Below are 25,672 nucleotides of genomic sequence, written 5' to 3'. Positions count from 1 at the left end.
ATACGATGTTATAATTGAGTCAACTAGTATCAAAGCCGGCAATGTGACTTTTGGACAATTATTGGTAAATCAGAAAAACGAATTATTGACTTTGTATTCCATTGGCAGCCACAAAACTCTTCTGAACGAGATCTTAGATAAATAACAGGTTAAGTATTAAGCTTTATTTAATGCAGGTTTTGAACTGTAATCTTTGAAGGAGACGATTATATTCAAATCAATCTGTATTGACATATCAATAACATTTTCTTGTTCAAATGCACAGATTGCCACCTTTGATAATAGACGACTCAATTGTATAATTCCTAAACGCATCTTTATGTCAATGCCAACTGACAGCTGTCACTCGTGTAATATGTGTCAACGTCGTTCGTGTGCTCGTCCCTTTTTCTTCTTGCGTGGTCAATGAGTACGGACACAAAAAAGTGTATCGTCGATAGAATAAAAACGATCCATGAAAATCTGCGTCTTTATTATAAAAAAACCCAGACGATCACACCAACATACGACTCACAATACGCTCCACCCTCGGCAATAACGCAAATTTAAACATTTTGCATTTAGTTCGTATAATTCACAAGTACTTACATGGTACGTACATGTAATTTTTTTTTAAAAAGGTACCTACACGATATATTTGAAACCTCCTATGTATGTATGTATGTAACAGAATCGAAGCAATATAGGAACAGTATTGCTTTTAGTGCATCCAACTACGTATCACAGGTATCGACACCGCATTGCATGTTGAAAACGTGAGTAGGTAATTCGCCACCGACGAACCCGACAAAGAGCTTCAACCATGCATCGGAAATGAATCAGTCACGGTTTTCAAGACCAAATGACACATCCTTATCGGTATTTGCATTCGAATTAAGACCCACAGCCTGCGTTTCACAGTTCAATCTCCTTTAAATTTAACAAATGTTAACAGGCGCTACTTGCAAAGACACGTTGTACGATTCGCACATTCTAAATGCATCCTGCAAGTTTCGCGGAGACACTTAACGAATCCGTAATTAGATACAGTGAGCTTGTTCCGAATTACATACTTAGGGATCGAGGTGCACAATGAAATTAGTGAATTTGTTAAATTTTATTTAATCACCCAAAAATGTACATTTTTTCTTCTTTCGTCTTATTAAGTCTGATTTATACTTCATGAGCAATCTTTTTTTTTTTTTTTATTGCTTAGACGGGTGGACGTGATCACAGCCCATCTGTTGTTGAGATATATTATAAGTTCTAAGGTCTCAAGTATAGTTAGAACGGCTGCCCCACCCTTCAAACCGAAATGCATTACTGCTTCACGGCAGAAATAGGCAGGGCGGTGGTACCTACCCGCGCGGACTTACAAGAGGTCCTACCATCATCTGTCATCTGTCAGGTCGGTGTGGCCAATGCTACACCTAATTATTCCCACATATAATATAATCAAACCCATATTTCGGTTGTATCGAAACTAGAACAGATTTTCCGAGGCATTGGTTCGTATAAAAACGAATCAGAACGTCATCGATGTATGAAATAAAATAAATAAAATCACGTGGAAAATAGGCAATTTCACGGTGCATTGGATGCTCTTTGCGTGGATTGTGCAAGACTGCGCCGAGCAGATTCGTCGACGCCCGCATACAACGACGCTTTTGTCGTGGTTATTCGGAACTTAATCTCGTATAGCTCTAGCTACCCGTAATATTATTTTGTAGTCGACATTTAAATTTCACACAGAATAATCTATCAACAACTATTGATACATTCTTTATTGTACACACAGTTAATACAATACAATAATTGCGAAAAGTTATAAATTGGCGAACTTAACTCAACAATTGAGCTATCTACCAGCTAACCGTTCTTAAAGAGGGACAGCTTTACATAAGTGGGTAGAAGAGTACAATATAATCAATTTACTTATTGATACAATACACAATAACAATAATAAAAATAAATAAAAACACTAATACATAATAATATATCAGACTACATACATACACAATTACACACATAAATAAAATAAACATACACGTACATTTATAATTAAATACATAAAATAAATATATATAAGTAATACTAAATCGACAGATAGTTTAAGACGTATGTGAAGAGTATTTATTTATTTAGATACTAATGCATTAGCATAGCATTAGTATCTAATGCGTATCGGTTTGAAGTCTAGGAGAGTCGCTGTTAAGAATTGGGATCTCATGTTTCAGTCCTGGTAGGTGGTACTCACTGTTTAGGGCAATCCTAAGCATAAAGTTTTATATGATTGTTTTTAAATGTAGGAACACACTAATAAGTATGGCAACACAGTTAGTGGCAGTTACTGAAAAAATTTGGTCGGGGACGTGTTGTACATTAAAAAAACATCCATCGCTCTTAATCTAGTTTTTATTGAAGCTGGCACCAAAATACAATCCACGCTCTAAACACTCACGTTGTCTATGCCTTCATAACTACTTTAAATATAAAAAGTTGTGACCTCATCGGTGCCTTTAAAATGAAAAGTAAATTTTAAATTGGTCCACTCTTAAAACCACCTAAACTCTCAGTAGATTTAGATTTAAAAAACTGTATCATACTTTGGACCATTATGTTTAAGTTATCATTAGAATTTCTAGTGAAAATTGTAAATTCAGATATTCAAACTGCACATAATTAATATAGTAATTATACACGATATAATCTGTAAATCATAATGGGGAATAAGTACATCTAAGTATATTTATCGAATTCCATGCTTATTATAGAAAATTCACCTCGCACTACAAGAACCCTTTCTGAATACGCATCCAAGTTCGTAGTCAACTGGGGCTCTCGTTACGGGATCATTGAATATTCACTCGAGCATACTCTTGCGTGGGTACTTCTCTATTGTGAGTGAAATAATGGCCACCGATTAAATGTTTTAGACGAATCATTCTATTATTGCTATACCTATCTGTATATATAAAAATGAATTGATGTTCGTTAGTCTCGCTAAAATTCGAGAACGGCTGGACCGATTTGGCTAATTTTTGTCTTGACTTATTTGTGGAAGTCCAGAGAAGGTTTAAAAGGTAGAAAAATATGAAAATTCTCGGAATTACATAAAAATATCAAATTTTGTTTTTCCTTTGATGTATCCCCCGTCGGACGGTTTCTTTTTGTTTGTTTTAAGTTTATTTTATACAAAAGTTTAGGTATTTTATTTATCGATTGGGGCATTACGAAGTCTGCCGGGTCAGCTAGTCATTATACAAAAATGACTAGGATGCGCTTTTCCGATTACATTTACGATTTTAATTGAAAAGGGATAGAACACACACACATATGACTTGTAACGATTGTTACTTATTGTGTACAAATAAAAGGTCATAAGTGCATTTTGCCTTCAAGACCGGCAATATTAAGTGAAATCGATGGATGAATTTTAACAGAAGAAGTAGACAATACAATATATCAATGTTTCAATTACGATGATAGAAGTTAGACAAACACTAGAACAGGTTATTTGAATTTTTATTTATTACTTAGATTGAAAGAGCTCATGGTCCACCTGGAGTTAAAGAGTTACCCGAGCCCATAGACATCAACAACGTAAATACCGTCACCTACTTTGACACATCTACGTCGTCAAGCGTTCTATATCTCAGATTTCTAGTACAACGGCTGCTCCACTCTTTAAAACGAGACGCATCCACACTGCTTCAAGTGTCGTGGTGTGTAACCTCTTTGACAGCACATAAGACTTATAATATCCAGACATAGACTAAGACGGAAACTTGACACGGTGAGAGTGTGACTCTTCTAGAATGCAACAAGACGACAAGAAAAAGGGAAAAAGACAAGGTATTTCAACTTAATACCCAAATGGGCGACAAACAAACGAACCGACCTTCAGAACGATTTCTGTCTTTCTTTTAAAAGTATTATAACAGTTGTAGTCTTAAGAGCTGTACATGCTTCATGAGGATCACATTAAAATGTCTTCACATTTAATGCTAAATTATTGGGACAAGAAGTGTCATGTTTACCATCTCACGTTGAGTTACATCAATTTTTTTTTTATTGCTTATATGTGGGACGAGCTCACAGTCTACCTGGTGTTAAGCGGACATCTACAACGTAAATGCGCCACCCACCTTAAGACATCCTAGAAGTAGATTAGCTTATATGTTAAAAAAGCACATTACGAAACTACATACTACAATGATATTTTATATGTAAAAAGAAGTAGATATGTTTCAAGCGCACGTCAAGTGAAGACTCGAAAACAGGCCAATTGGGACGTTTCGTCTTTAGTCGCGTCTAAACAAATGCAATAATAATATAACAAGTGCAATCGTTCCAATTATAGCTATCTTTTTTACTCACGCGCTTATCCTATCTTTTGTACTTTTCATTAATGCTACTTGTCAACATGTGTGTGCACTATATCGGTAGGGATGTAGATATATATGGCGCGATCAGATTTGAAGAGTCAGTTACTATGAAGATAACATATCTGTTGTATAAAAAATCATTGACATACTACGAAAATCATTTGAAAACATAAAATAGATATTTCAAAATGAAATTCTCGTGTTCGAAATCGAAGGTATTAGGACAATAGTAAAAATATTGATAAATGAAAAATGTCTCTGAAGGAATTGTAAAATAAGAGCCTAGATATCTTCCACCTTACGTATTCAAACGGTATCGTACAGCGCGCGATTGTGGAACCAGTATCTATGCAAATTCTTTTACATTCCCACTTTGTATATTTATCTGTTGTTATCTTAATGGACTGCTTGCTCGCTTATATGTAGTTGTATGTAAAGACGATCAAATAATGGACGTATGCGCTTAGAGGATTTTTCAGAGATTGCTTCAAACAATTTGTTTATAAATGAACTATAACTAATGCCCTAAAGATTTTTTTCTTTTTTTATATTATACATGTCGGCGCAACATAACTATTTGGTTAACTAAGATTAGTTAAAGTTCTTTTTCCTTAGTGTTACGCTTGTCAACAGCTGTTTAAGGCGGTATTCAAGAGAATTCATGTCTAAGCTACCCCCACTTTCTACTATAAATACGAGTGACTATTGTCGCACAAAATCCCACTCCCGACTAGGCGCGTTAACACCTCAGCCTCTGCCATTCGCCCCATCATGATGTACCATCAACTCAAAAGCCGTGGGCTCCGAAGGTCAAATGCTTAGGCGTCACCCTCGACAGAGTGATGACATTCCACCCCCACTTAAAGACCGTACGCGACCGTGCCGCCTTCATACTAGGACGTCTCTACCCGATGATTTGCAAGCGAAGTAAATTGTCCCTTAGAAATAGGGTGACACTCTACAAAACTTGCATACGTCCCGTCATAACCTATGCAAGTGTAGTGTTCGCTCACGCAGCCCGCACTAGCTTAAAACCACTACAAGTCATTCAATCCCGTTTTTCAGGATAGTCGTCGGAGCCCCGTGGTTCTTTAGGAACGTCGACCTCCATGATGACCTGGACTTAGAGTCCATCAGTAAGTATCTACAGTCGGCATCAATGCACCATGCTTCGACAAAGCGGCATGACACGAAAACCCTCTGATCGTGGCCGCCGGTAACTACATTACCGATCCTACAGACAGAATGGAAAGCGGTCGACGTCGCTCAAAACATGTCATTTCAGATCCTCCCGATCCACTAATGGTGCTTTTAGGTACCTCAAGCACCGGCCATCATTCTCGTCCAACCCGTCGCTAGCGATGAAGGGCTCCACGAGTAAATTAACCCACAGACAGCCCACTGAGTTTCTTGCCGGATCTTCTCAGTGGGTCGCGTTTCCGATCCGGTGGTAGATTATGCAAAGCATGGCTCTTGCTAGGGTTCGAGTTAGCAACGTTATCAGGCCTGAGCCCTGTAAGCTTACCTACTATTTAAGGTTACGCTGAAATAGCCACTCAAGGCTATTGTTTACAAAGCATTCCGACTCGATCAGCCGACTGAGGGGGAGCTCTCTGCTGTTGTCGTTGTACATTTGAATTGTAATAAATGGAATTCATTGGAAAAATGAGTCTTAATTACTGTTACTATGGAAGGCAATGATAATGATGAAGAGAATGGCGTCAGCAACGCTGACGTCTTCATTTTAAAAACACTATGGAACTAGCGCTTACTCCGTCATACTTAATACAATTTATTTATACATTATTAACTGATTCAGTTATTGAGATTTCTTTAAACGGTAATATATTGTTAAAAGAGTACTAATCAAGTGACTCCGGATACATAATTGTCGGAAACGTTCGAGTAGCTTCATGGAAGATAAGCCACCAGTAACACTTCACTGTGGCAGAATTATTCATCGACCGGCCTAAATCCCCGAAGTCGTGCTTCAAATTTCCGCGTAAAGACAATGTTCAGCGTAGCAAAGTTAAATTAAAGTCAAATGCGGATTCGGCTGTGGTCCGTCGGAGCTTATGCAGACCATGCCACCTGCGCTCCGAACTAGAAGCACTGTAAACACAATCTGTATTGAGCCTTTGGAATATGCCCTGGTTTATATACTGTATTCTGAGTGTATTGTATAATATTCTAAATTAAATTTTATACGAAATCATACTGGTGTAATGGATAAGACATCCGGTTTATTCGTATCGAGCAATGCGACTATGCCAGTGTTAAAATCGTGCAGGCTGGTATCAAGTTTTCCAATTAAATAGGATTTTTTTATTGCTTAGATCGGTGGATGAGTTCAGGGCCCGCCTGGTGCTAAATAGTTACCGGAGCCCATAGACATCTATGACGTAAATGCTGGCACCCACCTTGAGATATGAGTTCTCAGATCTCAGTTTAGTACAATGGCTGCCCCACCTTCAAAACGAAACGGATTCTGCTTCACGGCAGAAATAGGCAGGCTGGTGGTACCTACCCGTGCAGACTCACAAGATGTCCTACCACCAGTAGTAGGCTTACTTAATATACTTTTGAGTCGTCGTGGCTTAAAGAATAAGACGCCCGGTGCATTCGTATCAAGCGATGCGACTCTACCGATATTCAAATGTAATTTGTAGCCACCTAAAACAAGTTACGTGATGAGCTTGTTTATCAGGCTATGTAATAAATAAATATAATTTTTTTAAGTTGGAGTATAATAGTATTTTTAAATTTGAAATATCTTATTTGTGTAATTAATACTCTACCTAGCTTTTTATCATCTAAGAACGAGGAATAAAGGTGAAGGAACACGAAACAACAAAAAAACTTTTAAATTATGAATATACCGTCACCTGCATCATAACTATTGAATGAATTTTCTACATGTTAACCGTGCTGCGTTTACACAATTTCATGTCAATATTTCTTAGCTTAAAAGGTGTGTAAATAAAGGAGCGTGAAACAATGCGAGGAGAGCAAACAGACGCCATAAAGCACGTCAGGAAGACGAGCCTATATATAATCAGCTTAGTGATAAATTGGCAAACAGCACGCGAGCACAGGTTCTTCCGAAGTCATTTGACAACTGACATCTGTCGCGACTTGTTGTTTGTACGGTCGATTGTTATGGATAAATTTATTTGATGTGTGAATGTTTATCTGTTTTAATGAAAGAAATTTAATTTGAGTCGTATAGTTCAGTGAAATATGATTTATTATACACCAAAATTACATACAAATGCAAAACGAAAACGACTCTTCTAGGCAGCTGACATATAGACTAGAATCACTGAAGGAAAAATATTAATTGCACGCTACGTTCAGATTATACGGACCCAAAATATCATTTGACCGTAAATTACGTCTATGATGACGATGTCCATATTGTGAGCTCGCTTGATCGGCCTGTATTTACAATATTATTGAGATTTCGACCTCATGTCTCAAGATGGGTGGCAGAATTTATGTTGTGACGTCTATGCGCTCCAGGATCCAATTAATACCTGAATACCTGATGGCAGATCATGTATGCTCATCTGTTCAATTAGATCATAAAAACATACTGGCATACTCTGTAATCGCTGTCTTTATAAATAGCGCACTGAATTTTGTCCGTACTGAATCTAATTAGCTTTTATTTTATAATTATATTTTAATAAATATGTCCGAACTACAAAGCGGAATTGTTACTGGGAAAATTTAATACGTAATGGCTTAAAAGAGACCCTATTTTATCAAAAACGAATGAAGTCTTACGCTACACTTAATCCCGTACATTATATTAAATGAAACATCTTACCTGCAAAATATAGAAGTATTTGCAGTAGGGCAGACACTGCAGCCGTACCCACGAGTCTGTGCATTGTCTACGACACGCTTACTTCATGGCCCGACATTGGAACTTATAACGACACATTTTCGTTAAAGATTTCCATTATTAATTTGTTTCATCGTCGACTAATATCGTTTAACATATTTGAATTGGCACTTCGTTCTTCATATTTCCTCTGTAACCAAAGTACATTTGTTAACTCTATTGTGAGGACACAAAATCATTTTTTGTTTCGAATTTTGTCCAATTACAGGTTAGTGTCGTAGTAGTAGTGTTTTCATTGTATTGTGCTTTACAACATTACTTATTTTAAAATCTAAATTATACTGTACTCATAAGTGAAAATGAAAAATCTTACAGTAAATGTTAATTTATATTCGATATAATAGGTACTATTTCATTTATATTAACTAAATATCTTATCGTTTTCTAGCTGTGACAGCTGTTTGTTTCGTTCGTAAATTATTACAGCCCTGATAAGTCTCCCTTTTGGTTACATGACTGTAACCGGATTACGAACTAAAGAGAATTACTGTTTTAAAGACCGCTGGGCTATTGTTCGTGTTCTTTAGTACGCTGATAATGGAAATTTGATATGTCGCGTACCGTGTTGTTCAGCCCCTGAATTTTAGACCCCAGGTTTGTTTGCCTCATCATATAAATAAACGTAAAGTAGTGTGGCATCACGCGAAGCGGTCGTTAACCCTGCCTCACGGTGTACTAATGGAGAGGTGAGGGTGTCATTGAGGCCGCAACATAACCGTTTCAGCGCAGTCTGAATGTCAGCTAAGGAACTATAATTAGCTTTGGATAAACTAGTTTCCGGTTTACGGGTATAAATTTCAAGGACGTATTCGATTGGTTTATTTTGTCTATTCGATTTGGAATTGGTTTTTTAATTAGTATAAAACTAGAACAGCGATATCGGTTAACTCAAAATAAATGCGAAAGATACAAGTCATTGCTGTATTTATTTAAAAAAAAAAACTTATTTGTGATTCACTGTTAAAGAATAGAAATATTGAAAAAGGTATGTATCCATTTTTTACTTTTTACAAAATTGTAACGAATGATACTACAGCGGTTGAGTGGGGGAGTATTTTTTAAAAGGTCCGCTTTTTAAAAGCCACTACGTAGTCGTATTGAATGCGTTTTAATGAAAAAACATGCGCCGATTCGCAACAGCGAAGGGAATTAAAACCCTCGCTCGGTACCGGATGCATCGGTCGGAATTTTCATTACCCCGAATATCATTTCCATGGGAAATTTCGCTGGCAATATTTTGTATTTTACAGACTTCTGTTCTGACTGAGCCCTTTCGTATGTTGCCGTAACCTTATCAAGGTAAGCTTTATGTTTAACTTTTTGGTGCCTAGTTTTTCATTGCATTTCTGATTTATTTTTAAGCGATACAACAGTCTGTCTTTCTATAAAGTATTAATTATAAAGCTTAATTAAATACATTTTATATTTGATTTTCTGCTGATTTATATATTTGGGATGCTTTAAAATGAGATCAGCCATATGATGTAATAAGTAAAGTATATAGAAATAAAATAACAAAATAAAGAAATATCAAATTATTAACTACACAGGTAAATATTACAGGTCTAAATATTACAGTCCGGATTACAGGTAAGAAATTGCAGATACTTAAATTTTTAATTAACATTATTATTCCGTTCACTCTTTAAATCATGGCTCAATTTAATACCCAGTCGAATGTAATGTTCATGTATGAATTAAAAATATATAAACACCACTAGTATTGTAAAACTTATGAAAATTTAACATAAATACAATAACAGCACAAATGAATAAAGTAATATGTTTCAAACAATTTTTGTTTTGTTACTTGCTTCGATTATGTTTTAAAAGGCAGACGTAAAAAAGTACTCACTGCTCTACAATATTTGAAAATTATCTCGGGAACGAGTCACTTTTTAAATTTCCTCTCAATTGTATTTTACACTTCCATAAAGTAAAAGTTCAATGATATGTCTCAGCGTCTTAGAATACGAAAGTTATCGAAAAGTTCCCGCCATTTCGCGTACAGTCTAAGCTCTGTGCCCGTCTACCCGCCAGCATGTGCGCGGTACGACTGAAGGCTTGTACGAAAACAGCCTACACGTTCCTACTTGTCTACCTTTCAAGCTTTCCACAGCTAGCTCTAAGTTCAAAGGGATGTATAAGTCAACTGTGTCCATTTGAAAATCAGTTTTATTTAGCAGTGATAAGGGCCGATATGCAACAAAACAAACGTCAATATATACGTTTTTCTTTCTTCGAATGTTTGATTCGATCTTGTCTAGATTGAAAAGAGATTAAGAACCGGGGTCCATCAAGTAGAAATAGGAGTACAGTTACGTAGATATAAAGTTGAATTCTAGTTAAACTAAGCACAACGAAATCTGTGCGGCATACCAGAAAACGTGTAAATTTTTCCTTGCGAGACAGAGACAAATACAGTTTTTCGCGATAAAGGGAACGGCCTACGCGATTTTCGCAGTGGGGATGATCTTAAAATGTCTCAAGAAACGTTATAAGAATAAAAATAGTCCTATGCTATCTATTCTGATTCAATGTAGATTTCTTACTACACATACATACTGGGCTATTTTTTGATATGCTCTACTCTACATTCGACTGCCGCTATAACAAAAAGTGCATCAATGAAAACCTAAATGTAGAGTCGTAGTAGACCTCATTCATAAAACATTAGCAGGGAACATCCTCTCAAAGGACCTAACTCCAAGTAGATGTTGTTTATTTTGTTAGAAAAGAAAGCCTGTATACAACGGAGAACGCCACATGTCAGAGCATGAATAAAAGAAGAGCTATGTTTCAGACTTTCAAAAGTTTAGTTGGTATTTTTCGAAGCGATACCTATATTTTTCATGTTAGAACCCGGTCTTTAGTGCAAAGTCGAATCAATAAGTTGTATCGAGGCTTTGGAGGCTTCATCTCATTCAAACGTGAGCAGAATCAACTATCATTCACACTAACGTTGTGAATTTAAAGTTCATTTTTACTCATTGTTACTTTAGCCATGATTTCGAGATGGGATGGCTTGTTTTAAATTGAAGTTCATTTTATATTTTAAGGTACCGAATGAATTCATGTACCAACTGTCTACTTCATATAAAATCTACCGCCCAAACAAAATGTTTTGACTTTTAATAGATACTAGTGGTAACGCAGTAGTCGAAATTCGATTATAATCAATTGAAATTATAAGTTTCAACATTATTACAGATTTCGCCAAGACTACACTATAGATAAATACTTGTAATATTAAAGATAAACAATACTAACCTATTCTCAATTTGACTACAGACTTTAAGCAATAATAAATTTTGACAATAAACAAAGAGTATACGTGTGTGTGTCTAGTACATGGTAGTGTGTGTAATGTTTTCTTTATAGATTTAAAGTATCTTTTATGCATTATTTAAAAAAAGTATTAGGATTGTGCACTTCTTCTCCATATTCTCTATAAGTGTGGAAAATTTCATTCTCCTCCGTTCGCGCAATTTTTGTAAAAAGGGATACAAAGTTTTTGTTTCACGTATATAGATATTTAGATTAATATATAGATATTTAGTAAATACATATATCTCTCGACTTATTCGCTTTCATTAAGCCAATTACGTTGATTATTTTGCTGTTTTGATCGCTCGAATTTGATTCTAGGCTTAACGTTTTTAGTGTCAATAAGATCTGTTAGCTTTTTATATCGGTGTACAATAAAAGTATACTGTAATCAATTCTATGTAAAACTGAAAAATAGGGTACGGTGAAATGTTTCAATCCAATGAATCGATACTATTATATTAAAGACTATCTTCAAGACTAAGAGCATCTCTTAAAGCGAGAAATAACTCTATTAGTACCTACCTACTACTAAAACCAGGTCTTTAAAAGTGAGAAATAACATCCCGGTGTTATACCCTGCTGGGTCATAATCAGCGGGTGGGAACGTGATACACCACCAATCGGTCGCTCGCAGACGCTCCGTAGAACTACAACTCCGAAAAAGTGCTGTCACGTAGCGTGTTAGAGTTCTGGTAGCGCACTTCGCGGCCTCATACTCTCAGGTTTTTACCCTTTACCTTCACCGATAGGCCTCCTACAGACTAAACGACTTCCCTGCAGTTTTCTCCCGTGCCTTATTCCCGCCCGGGTTACGAACCCGAACCAGGACCAGCCTTCCGGATCGAAAACGCAATGCAATGCCAATCGCCTCATCACCCTCACTGGGCGGATAGGATGTCAATATATTGACGCTTGAAAGGCAAACGTGATTAAGCGACAATGCGTGAACTTTACAGTAGACTAAATTAAAGTTAAAATACCTGAAAAAAAATCTATTTTAACGAATCTAGCTGTAGGGATGAAATGATTTTAATAGACCTAGAATATTTTTTTTTTTTGCGCATCGAATATGGTTATTGGCTTTCATTTATGTACAAAGCAATTATTGTCGCTTAGTCACGTTTGCATTTCAAGCGTCGATATGTGAAAAAGCGATGAAGGTAGTGTAGACAAAACACTTATCAGTAAAAAAATCACTGCATTTGAAAAAGTTTAGAATTCTAAATTTTTTAACTAAATTTAACGTAATTTAGAATTTATTGTTAGCTATAGATAAATTACGTTTCGAATTACCAGAATTGTAAAACGGCAATTTCGTGTGTAAAGACTTATCATTAAAGATCCATTAGAATTACACTTGTAATAAATACAGATGATTGTGAGCAAGTAGCCAGTTCGTTCAAATAATATATAAAGTAATTTATGAGTCTTGCGTTTGACCCTAAATTTGCGCAATAAATTATAGTTTACTTTGTCGTTTATGAGGGCGGCTGCAGACATAACCCCGCGCGGAGCATGTGTAACAGATTGCGGCAATAAGGGAAATTGTCTTTTTTATGAACGCCGGCTACGTAAAGTATTCACGTGGTGGAAACGAGTTAAGACGGAGTGGTACTCTAAGTAAGCAGAGATGTGCCTTAATGATTGACTTACTGCAAAGCAGCAGCGCTTAAAGCCAAACATTGTTTCATAAAACTACTTTTACGATTTAATCTGACGTGGATTAATTTGTAATTTCAGACTTGAGACTAGATTCACAGTTTTCGTGGTCACGGCTGACTAAAATATTGTTCGTCAATATTTGTATGTTATGGAAACTATAGTGTAATGTTTTTTTATCAATATTTTTTTATTGGAGTTTAAGTTTCTTATACAGTTAAAAGCAAAAAAATATCTTACGGACCATTTGCATAAATTGCATATATGCTATTCTTGAAATTTATACAAAAAAGTTGTGTGTTCTTTCTACAATATAAAAGTGACTACGATATCTTGTCTTAAGGTGAGTGGTGACATTCAATCAGTTGATAAATAAATTGGCTGCCCATTAGTTAGCTATCTATAAACCGTTCACATATTTAAAATTTAGTATAAATATTTAACTGTATAAATTTTATATAGTTATCAGATTTATCAGAATCTGAACAAGCCCAACTTTACTGATATTTTTACGAAACATTTACGACAAATCCGAAATACGTTAATTTATAACTATGATAATACTACATTATGCCTAATGATAAAAGTTGGTATGAACAGGTTGTCGTGGTTAAAGCATAAGATGCTCTATGTAGTCGTACTAAGCGTTGCGTGTACAAGTCACAAAATGCCTTCAGAGTTTGACCACCAGCATGACTATGCTGATGCTACTATGCTGACTATGCTGATGCTCAAATTTTACTAAGGAAATAGATATTTGACGAATGTTCTCGAAGCCGCTCGCGTAGGTAAGTCTAACGGGCCTGCCAATTAATGCCACGAAGCAGCTATGCGTTTCGGTCTCAAGTTTCGGTGGCACAGCCGTTAAACAACAATATTGAAATTTTCATACCTGTTTCAAGGTGGTGGTTCTGGTAGCCCTTAATGCCAAATGAACCAAGAAGTCACTTACTGATCTATGGAATAAAAAACCTATTTTGCCATCTTTCAATGATTTCTGTTTCTTTTATTCTTGTTGCGCCAGTATAAACCCGTGCGGTTTCAAACCAGCATCCAGTGCACCAACCCAACTTTATTTAAATATCTCGATGGTTAGGTTATCTATAGTATCTACAAGCTCTGAGCTCTAGTTACCGCTTAGACGCTTTAGGAAAAACAATTGTCTTCAGTTCTTCCAACCCAACTAGTACTGTTTTTAAGAATAGTTGGAATGCTCAAGCAAAATGCTCGTTAACTGTTTAGTACGCATCCAGGTAAGTAATTCGCTTTGCAGACCTGTCTCTGCAGTAATTTATCTTTGTACCTGAAAGGTGTCCACTCTAAATTTAATCTAGACGCTAATTTCACGGGGAATTCCCTGTACACGAAGAAAGCGCAACTTTAGTCTAAAGCTGTGACGTGAAATTTTTATTCCCCGTAAATTATGCTATTCCTGAATTTATACCTTACCATTGATTTATATTTTTTGTTTATAAAATTTAGTTGGCTTACGATTATTTAGTTGCTTGTGGACCATACATTATCGATTAATCTCGGGCAGCTGTCATACGAACAAGCAATGCGTATCGTATGTATGACTTTAGATTATCTGAAAGGCATTGAATCGAGCCCAATCTCGAACAATTAACCTTTTTTATTGAAAAATCTACGTAACAGCAAGCACTATGCTAATTCTATAAAAGTTTTATAAATGGGTCAATAAATTAGAAACATTCAACTTGTCTTTTCAAAAAATATCATTTCGCCAACTAAATGTATCTTAGTACATTTGTAAAAAGCATAGAGATAAAATTTACAAGCTAAAAATATCAATGTCAATGTCAATTATGCTTTAACTCAAATCCCCAAAGGTCAACAAAGCGACGTCTTTTTGTTTTCTTAAATACTTCATCATTAAACCTCTATTTCTTACACCGTACTACTTGAAAATTAAATCACTTTGCAGTTGTTTGAGAAATCGGAAGTGAAGGAAAACAGAGACTGTCAGAAAGCGTGAACTTTATTTTGACAGACGGGAGCCGAATTTCATCACTTCTTAAGATTTTAGAACGAAACATGGAGATAATTGTTTAATTTCCTCTAGTCTGTTATAAATAATGACGTTTAATTCAATTGATTTTAGAACGGTAATGACATGTCGAATATTCAATAAGTAAAAATAATTTAACAAATCCAATGAAATCAACAAACATTGCTGTGAAATTGAAAACATGACGAACATTCTTCGTCATCTTCAAGACAATAGTTAAATGACGTTCCACATAATTAATTAAGAAAACACGTTAGTACTGTCAGTATGTCTATCTACATCCCTATGAAAAAGGATGTAGATCGGAATGGATGGATATTACATACTTTTCACCCAGTTTCTGTCATAAACCGTAATGCGTTGCTAATCTGTAGGTTAGCAATTTGACTAATGCGAATCGAGATACTAATAGGATAATTATAGGGCCAGTGGTATTTTTAAGGGCTTTTTAACAGCCTTGAGAAAAAGGATAACATAAAAAATCAATTAAAAATAAACCATTAAATTCTAATAAAGTAGCAGTGAAACATAAGTAATGAGCATTTAAAATAACTGACGAGACATAGATGAAATTCAATTTCTGAAACGGCGAGACAAAGATGAAATTGAAATTCAATCAGGCAATGCAAAATAGGTTTTCTAAAGTGTTTTATAAAAAATCGTCGCAAAAAACATGTCAAATCCCATGACAATATGTATGTTACATGGAGTAGGAAGCAACAAAGCGAAAACAAATCAACGATACGATGCCGGCATGAAGGTTTTTATTTTGTCTGCCACGTAATTGAATTTTGTGGTCCGTTCGATCATAGAGCTTTGGAGCGCGCTAGATTTGTTTACAAGTAGCTCTAGGTACGCAAATAGCCCGAGGTGATTTCTACACCACTCACGGATCGTGGAAATTTATCATTTGCCTTTGGTATAAAAGCAAAATTGAGTTTTACTTGTGAATAAAAAAGTATTTCGAATTGTAATCACAATTGTAAATATCCTACAAATGTGTTTTAAGTGAGCTAACTAGAACGCTGAATTAGCTGATATTATGTTTAGGCTAAATAATGGCTATCAGTTGAACGGTTGTCAGACTGAAAGAAAAGTGCTGGAGCATCATCTGCATTAGTTCTCACGGTGTGGCTAAATTGCTTTCATTCTTGAACAAGGAAAGATTTTTTGCAGTTCAAAAAGATTAATTGTTTTCAGCCCAAAATAATTTAGGGAGGTTTTCAAATATGTATTTTTATTCTTTATTAATGGTTTGTGATAAATAGTCCGAATGTACTAAAAATTTTCCCAAAATAATGTTACTGCAAAACCTTTGGAATATTCGCGGCTATGAATCATCATAAATGCTATTTATATTTTGAATGATTTCTTAACATTTCAATGCAGCAAGCACAATAATGACAGGCAGACTAAAGATCAGTGGTAGGATATTAGGTTGTCATAGCACTTGCGAAGGCACTGGTGAATCTGGAACTCTTTAAAACTAATAAACCCGTTAAATAATAGCATTTATAATAAAATCATTTAGTATTATTTCAAATTACAATTCTTGTGCGATATGTGAATTAACAATTTAGAACGATAATTTTTAATCTTTCCTTTTTCAGATGAAGTTTAGGGATAGTTCTAACGGGAATCAGTGTAATAGCTGTGCCGATGTCCAAGGGCAGCTCTTTTCATTAAATGGACTATACGATCACCATAATTATTTATTTAGTGGGTTACCAAAAAACAAATATGTTATCTGACCAAAGTAATATTTTTATGAGGTAAAATTTAATTCAAGATAATTAAATTTTAAAATTCAAAGTCATTTAATCTTCACATAATACTCCACCTCTTTTAGTCGTAATATTTGAACGAAGCTACATAACTCAAATGTCTAGAAAAGAATAAGTCAACAAAAGCATCAAAAGCCAACAAAATTGTCTTTCGAACAATGAAGGATCATCAGTCAAGAATGTCGAGCATGCAGTCAATAGCTGGTGTCAAAATACTTCTCAGTTTCTATTCAGCGCCGTCTGTTTATAAATAATTCAATATTGCCTTGAATTATGGCTTTCCATTTCTATCCGAATACAGTACAGTCAACACAATAATAAAACATGTTTCTCGGTTATTACAACTAGTGTTGACCGTAGTCATTGGAACCAAGAGTCAAGATTTAGATACGTTTGACGTATTATGTTTTATTTTATTTTCTTGTTGCCTTTTTTACCGTTGTGTTTTTGTTATGATGAAGAAGTGATGCAAAACGGTTCCTATTGCTACCTATATCGAGCTCTACAAATGCGCTTCTATATTTTGGAAAACATATGTTTTAAAAATTTGAATTACCTTGCGGCCAGCTTGACCACAGCTGTGTCAAATTGTATGAAAATACGCATTTGCTAAAACTACTGCACAGCATATGACGTGCGTTGATGTTACGATGAGAAAAACATTCCGCGTGTCAACGTAAATAGCGCAAGCTATCTTATTTAAAAAGAATAATATTTCGATAACGCTTAATCAATTTATTTTACGTTTCAAATGATTATAATACAGATTTCGGTTTTGTGTCTCAGCTTAGGTTAGCATTCATTCACATCAACATTCACCGGCCATCCGGCTATGGAATGAGCTCCCCTTCACGGTGCTTCCTGAGCGCTACGATATGTCCTTCTTCAAACGAGGCTTGTGGAGAGTATCAAGCGGTAGGCAGCGGCTTGGCTCTGCCCCTGGCATTGCTGAAGTCCATGGGCAAAGGTAACCACTCATCATCAGGTGGGCCGTATGCTCGTCTGCCTACAAGGGCAATAAAAAAAAACATTTATGATATTTAGAAGCTCAGGCTTAACACAATGTGAGTCCTCTGTTTGTATTCCTATTTAATGCAATAAAAAAGAACATGTTCTTGCATTAGTTGTAGATTTTTTTTTAAATGTGCAATTGCAAAAATATTATATTCTTTTTTATTTGCATTGAATTGCATGCGTCATACCAAGTCTTCAGTTTGTATTTATGTACCAGTTCGATGAAATCTCCGTTTTTAATCTTTACAATTTTAGATTTTGTCATTAACATTTTTGTGTTTAAATTCAATGCTTACGTATAGTTTTATTTAATTGGAACAACTTGTAATTGTTTTAAACGCACATTCAATATAATTCGTAATGTCACCGTTTTTGCAGACGTTACCGACACAAAATTCGAGCGGAGCCCCGTTTATCTTGCGTGCCATTTCAAGTGGGGTCCGTGAAATGATTATCATTAGAAGACTTTGTGCTTCCTCAGACCTTTGAAGTATACTCGGAGACAAGTGGCGTGCTCAGCATAATTTTGGCCAGGTATCATTAAAATTAATTAGTAAACATTATTGAGTGCCCTCCCAGTTACTCTATATATGTACTTATGATGTAGCTTTGCCAGTAGCGATGAAAATCCATAACTGCTTGGAAAGTGTACACATAATATAAACTCATGTGATTTCCATGTTCTTAATCCAAATACTTGAAAGATTGATTGTGGTGGGCAAGGTGGAAGGGAAAAGACCCGCCGGCTAGCCACCAAACCGTTGGTCGGATCAGATAACTGCGGTCACTGGACTCTCTGTTGCGAACGCCCTGAGATAAGCCGAAAACCGAAGCAAATGGAAGCTGATGGTACAAAGAGCCACGAAGGGCTTTCAAGGACACGACCTTCAGCAATGAAGTATTCGACTAAGAAGAAGAATCCAAATACTAACTACTATCACCAACACTCCTCATTTTCACCATTGTTCTCTTGACAAATAAACCTGTACCACGTTTGTCATCATCACCTTGGCAGTTGTTAAGACAAATATAATTTTAAGGCACTACCGGAGGTCCTTAGACATCAAATTGTGAATGCCGCTTCCTTGAAAGCAACGCTGAAGCCTTAATCACGTTATTACGACAAATGTCACAACAACTGTGAGATGTATGTAAAAATAATCAGCGAATTACATAAAAAGGTTTAAGCTTGAACTAATTTAAATGGTTAAATGCGAAAATTTTGAACGAGAATGAAGCATTTGTACTGGTACTCTTTCATAGATTCCTATTCTATTTTTATTCCAAGTTCAATAATCCCCCAGACGGTGTAAAACGAGAACATCTACTCTTTGAGAGATTTACTATGAACCCGAACAGCTAGTAAATAAAGGTTTGCTTTAAAATGCATCTTTTTTAAAAAAAGTCTTCATTTTTGTGGTTCTAAATTTAATATTTATTGCAATTGTTGTTTATAGACAAAAAAAATTTTGATGTAGAGTTTTCCCATTATGTCACAACTTTTTTTTTTTTTTTTGGTACGTACCAAATTTGGTAAAATTGATCTTCAACACGACACTAAAGTGCATTTTCACATTTTACTTTCGTCTTTTCGTCTTTCTAGCATCATAAGGATTTCAATGAAAAATGTAAATCTTCTTAACCATTTAAAGTGCAATAATTGTACATATCACTTAATCCTTTTTATAAATACGACATCAAAATCTTATTGAGCCCCGAAGTTGTTCAAGGAATTAACAAAACCGGCTTCCATTTTTCTCTTCAACGGTACTTACATATAATATATGTTACTCGCTAAAAATACCTTTACAATTCTGAAGAAAATGCACCGATCTGTGAAGTCTTATTTGCCGATACAACATTTCGACAGAATTCCGAGGACAGTTAGACATTTTAGGGATGCGCCGAGCAGCAGTCATCGATGCAGCGCTTCCGGTTCTCGAAAGATCCGACAGCTCTAGGAAAACAACAGCTCTAGGAAAATATTTATTCACAGCTGTGGAAAACAAAAAGAAGCAAAGAATTGATGTTTTTTTTTTATTGCCCTTGTAGGCAGACGAGCATACGGCCCCCTGATGGTGAGTGGTTACCGTCGCCCATGGACTTCAGCAATGCCAGGGGCAGAGCCAAGCCGCTGCCTACCGGCTTACACGGTTTTATATAAGTATTCTAGACTAGTTGTCGATGTGAACAAACAATGCTTAAACCACCTACGGACATACGCTCTATTAATTTAGTGGAAAGTGTTTCACGGAATTGAAGATATAGTAGAGCTTGTGGTTCTAATGATAAAGTTTCCTTTAATTTAACTAACTTAGCAAAAACAAACCGAACAAGAACGTGTCGTATTATATACGGTGAAGAAGCCTTTGCAACAATTAACGAGCCTTATTAAAATTCAAAGTAAACAAAATGATTTTAATTCATTTTTTTACTTATTTCTAAAGTGGCAAGTAAAATTTTACTGAGCACACATTAGAACCTCGACTTTCCTAGAAAATGTGATTCATTGTTTTATAGTTGTAGGTCGAAGCGTGTTGGGGGTTTCTTATGTGTTTCAAAACGCATTTCTCCCCAACAATCGGCTCAGCTTAAAAATATTTTTTGTCAATTTTACAGCTGACCCGTCGCAATAGGTATATGAAGTGATATTGCTATAATTATTTTTTTGTATCTACAATTAACTGTGTAGCAATATTTAGGATTATATCAAAGTGTTGATATTCTCCAAGTAAAATAAGGTGCCAGCTGGTAGGGATCATGTGGCCCACATGGGTAGGTACCACCACCCTGCCTATTTCTGCCGTGCAGCAGTAATGCGATTTGGTTTGAAGTATGGGCCAGCCGTTGTACTGTAAACGTTGAGACTTAGAACTCATATCACAAGATGAGCGGCGGCATTAACGTGATTGATGTCTATGGGCTCCGGTGAGGACTTAACATCAGGCGGAACATAAGCTCATACACGCATCTAGGCAATTTAAAAAAATAAAAAAAATATATTATAAAGACTGGAATCCGCTTGGCTACGGAACCCTTAAGATTAGGTCGTGTTTGGAACAACGTTGTCGAGATGCAAGCTAGGGAACGCTTGCCAACTGTCTACGCTTCTGTATTGTTCTCCTAGAATATGAAAATTGTAAACTTGCTAAAACTACGTTCGACTTGGCAAATTAATAATTTACTACGAAACAAAAATAAATGCAAATAGTGTTTTTTGTTTTATAGTAAACTTTCTAAACACACTGCTCTTAAACGAATAGTCATTTTTGAACCTATTTCTTTTTTCAAAATACACATTTTTATTTTGACTAATCATATAAGCATGCGATAACTTTATTGCATAAAAATACATAGTAGGATGTCAAGGTACACAAAATGTTCTTTGTCAAACAATCTGTTCCTACGTCTGATGGATTCTTGATGTTTTTATGATGTCCTTACACGAGACCATGGATGAAAATGTTGTATATGAAATATGTGATATTAAAGCTTTTCTTTTCTACTCGCATTATGGTTACGAAGAGTTGTCAAAATTTGGTTTAAATTATTTCTAGTGTACAGCAAAATTAAGTAATTGAGTTTGATTTCGCATGTTTATTTATATAATACATCGCTTCTCTACATCGACTGATTTGTTTTTTATTATAAGTTTATTAGAATTTTTTATTGGCTTATATAATATTTTTCATCCAATCTTACAAGCATCCAGACAGGTATTGTAAATTATTTTCAGTGATTAAGTTTATTATTATGCTAAAATAAACTAGAACACGGACACTAACAATATGTCCGCTTAGGTCCGTCATTCATAAATAATTTATTAACAATAAATGTAGAATCCAGATCTTAGCACAAAAATAAAATTATTCTTCTTCACTTCCCTTCACTTCACTTCTTCTTCTTCTTCACTTCTTCTTTTCCAAAATTAGTTTTATTATAATAATTAAAAGTTAATTGACACCTTTTTTATGCCTTGCTCATTTCACCGTCTTCGCCATCTTACTTTTTTCTCTATCGTACTATCTGTCATTCTCTTTTCCCTTTCTTAGTGCTTTCTCTCACTGACACGTTAACTCTTAATGTTCCGTTCTACATACACTCTATTCACACGTTCCTTTCTTACCAATCCACAATATTTTGTAACAATAGAATATAAGCTTTTTTCTTAAAGTGTTCGTGTTTGTTTTACGTCTAGAACGAGACACGGACATTGCCCTCAGTCGATTCACCCTTAGAGCGGTCAATGTCCAATTGAAATATAGTATTTAGTGAAGCAAATATGTAGACTAAAAAATTCATATGGCTACAGTGAGTTAAATACTCTTACATAAACATGCTGTAACTTTTATTTTATAGGCAATTATCACGATATTCAGTTTTGCTGTTATTCCGATTTTACGAATTATATATAATTTATCAATTTGGTTGCAAACACTATGGCTAATAGAATTACTTTAAGATTTTACAAATATACTATACACACATGGTTAGTATATTGTATGAAAACTATTTTAAATTTTTTAAACAACCTAATGCACCTGCTATTTTATTTTCAGCCTTACTGTAATTTGACTAGTAGGGAATGCCTTAGGCATTAAATTGGTAAATACATAATAATATGCATGAAATATAATAAATAAATAAAATTATATGAACGATTAAGAAATTTTAATAAAATTCATATTGAAATAAGAGTCGCGTTTGTTTCGTTTAAATTAAAAAAATAATCTGCCACATGAAAAAATAGAGATAAGAGTTTTCGTTATGTAGTTAAATATGGGATACCTCTTTAGATTAAATGCACAGGCTCAGAAGATATGATTATGCCTATCGATTCACTAATTGTTATTTACGTAAGCTTAGACTAGTCACTGGTAATGTTATTAGATGAACTGTATGTACACTTCAATAATGAAAACAGTGTTTATAGTCACATTACCACAAAATAGATCCTTAGGTTTTAAAAACTGCAAGTATTTTAGTAAATTTGTAGTAAGTACAAGACAATAGCCTCGGTGTGGACAGTAAGAAGTTTTAGTGAGATTTATAATTATTGTTATCTAACAGCAAACTAGGCGAGGCAAACTTATTGCCGACTCGCGTGCTAGCACTTAATATATTACGATGCCTTAGCCAAAACGTCTCTCTTTGCGCTATCCCGCTTTGTTTACCAATAAAGAAATGTTTTTAAGTTCTTGACCGACACTTCTCTCTGTTACACTCAATAGTTTGCTTTGTTTAGAAATCGAATTGTCAATCTTGATTTTTCTATTCAGATTTAAAGTTCATTTGAAATTTCACGACATCACATCATCAGTCTACAGCAGTCGACTGCTGGACAAAGGCGTCTCTTATTGCACGTCACTAAGCACGATTCTCGCCTTCTTTCATCCAGCTCTTGCCTGCTACTCTGTATAGATCTTCACTCCACGAAGACTTTTGAAATTTACATGAGTCTTAAAAAAGTTATGGAGGATATAATATTTTCGAAAAATTGACTAGCAAACGAACAATTTACTGTTAGCGTTATTGTTAAAAATTCACGCTATATTTACATGTAAGCTTCCGTTTTTTTAGCTTCAGTTGTATTTCGATTGTAGCCTATGGACAGTGAAAAAAAAAGATGGCGAATCTAGAACTATTTAAAAAAAAAACGAATGACGTAAAAGAAAATAACATGAAGCCAGCAATAAGCCGTCAATATTCATGAGCCCATTCGAGTACGTACAAATTGTTGTGAAGCAAACGAGTCGATTATTTATTTAAGGGACAAGAATTTACTGTTGCTGTCCACGAGACACATGCAAGGCGACCCTTGTCAGACGTTACAGGTGCAATATTACGGGCATTTTTAATATTGCCCATCATTTTTTTTCTAAGCTCTTCTGACATTAGAAATGACCCTCTTTATTTTGTGTTGTGCGTAGATTTTCGTAATTTCGTCAAACAGTTTCCAATGTTTTATTTTACATTGTCGCCAGTTTAAAACCATTAGAATTGTCTCGTTACTTGGTTTTACTTGAAGTAAGATAACTCAGGCTAAAAAAAATTAGAACATACCTTTTAACTCAATGAGCAATCGTAGAGAAGTATATGCTTAGTCTCTATCAGAGCTCGCAGAAAAGAGAATAATGTGAAAGCTGCCACGTTGTGATATGACATCGAAGAAGAATTTATTACATAACAGTTGTCTAAGTTTTCACCAACGCGGCAGAAATACGTATTAATAGGTAGAATGTTGGTCCCTACGCCGTTTAGCCCAAAATATATACGGTACAATATGACATTCAATTGTTGACGAATAACAAACATGTTAGGTATCCATGACAACAAGAACTATAAAGTAATCAAAACTTGGGGCATTAATAAAATAAAAATAATAAGTGCGAAACCGTATGGTAAATGTAGTTTTAATTAAATTTTTGAAATCGAAACGAAAATGTTTCTTAAAAATATAAAATAATAGAAAATATACTTTGCTGTAATTTAGTCACTGCTTTAATTCAACTAATTTTATTCGAAAGTTAATGTCTAAAAGTTAATTAAAGCTGCAGACGGCTTAGTCTCATGAGACCTGATTTATTGCATTAGCCATTATTTTGTACATGTTGAGATTACTTCATATAAAGCATATTTACCATTTATTTTCGGCTCGTATTATTTTTTATTGTTGAAATGGGTGGACAAGGTAGAGCCCATAGACATCAATAACGCTAAATGCCGTCACCAACTTTAAGACATTTTTTTTATTGGCTTTTTTAGGCAGACGAGCATACGGCCCACCTGATGGTGAGTGGTTACCGTCGCCCATGGACTTCAGCAATGCCAAGGGCAGAGCCAAGCCGCTGCCTACCGCAAAACATGAGTTGTAAGTCTCTATTTTAAAATACAACGGCTATCCCACTCTTCAATTCCCCCCTATATGAAATAGGCAGGGTTTTGGTATCTACATAATAGTTACGAAATCCCCGAATCGATTCCTAATAATTATTTTTCAAACATAAGAATAATCACGTTCTGAGGTGATAATTTTCCAACATTTTCTTGCCCAAAACTACGTCAAAAGTTTCTTAGGTTCTTTCAAACTTCCTTAAAACATAAGACCTAGGAACCTATAGGCCTAGTGTCCTACATATTCGAAAGATACCTATTGAAGTGATATGATAGAAGAAGTTGTTTATTTTTGCAAATTCATAATACGAAGTAGGCTATCACAAGAACCTCTACTGAGTTTCACAATTTTCCTTTGTTCTCCACACAGTAACACCACCTCACAATGTATTTCCAGAAACGAATCTTTGAATAAGATCGAATGGAAGCGTCATTACTAGGAATATATACATAATTAAATTGATATTTTTGTTCAATCATTTACTCTCTCTAATTAGTAGTAGATTCGTGATTCGGATTGTTGACCTTATGTATTTCCTCCTTTCAATCAACCGATTGTCAGTCAAAACATGTCATGTCATATTCTAGTGATCCGGATGTAAGTGTTCACGAAGATGTCCCCCTTCTCCCTGAGTCGCATTCCTCATGTCTGAGGGTCGTGACCATCTCCTCCTATACGAAAGTA

At 35.2% G+C, this 25,672-nt stretch overlaps 1 protein-coding gene across 3 annotated transcripts in view; it reads right to left on the bottom strand.

Annotated features, from left to right (window-relative positions):
- The window catches only part of LOC101743832 (carbonic anhydrase-related protein 10), a 51,493-nt gene extending 27,121 nt beyond the window's left edge, over positions 1–24,372 (bottom strand). Inside the window, exons 1-2 of one of the 3 annotated variants that reach the window (XM_062671786.1) lie at positions 24,157–24,372; positions 8,200–8,407 (exon numbers count right to left, since the gene is read on the bottom strand). In XM_062671786.1, coding sequence (XP_062527770.1) covers positions 8,200–8,263 — 64 coding nt within the window. In that variant the 5' untranslated portion in view covers positions 8,264–8,407; positions 24,157–24,372. Of the gene's footprint in view, positions 1–8,199; positions 8,408–8,590; positions 8,689–10,132; positions 10,610–24,156 lie in introns of those variants that run through there. The other 2 variants (XM_012691734.4, XM_021349217.2) reach the window with 2 other exon arrangements.
- Between the last annotated feature and the right edge of the window lie 1,300 nt (positions 24,373–25,672).

Source organism: Bombyx mori, chromosome 13 (genome assembly GCF_030269925.1).
Source record: "Bombyx mori chromosome 13, ASM3026992v2".
Classification (NCBI taxonomy): domain Eukaryota; kingdom Metazoa; phylum Arthropoda; class Insecta; order Lepidoptera; family Bombycidae; genus Bombyx; species Bombyx mori.
The sequence above is the reverse complement of the archived record's forward strand: the minus strand, read 5'-3'. Positions and strand labels throughout refer to the sequence as shown.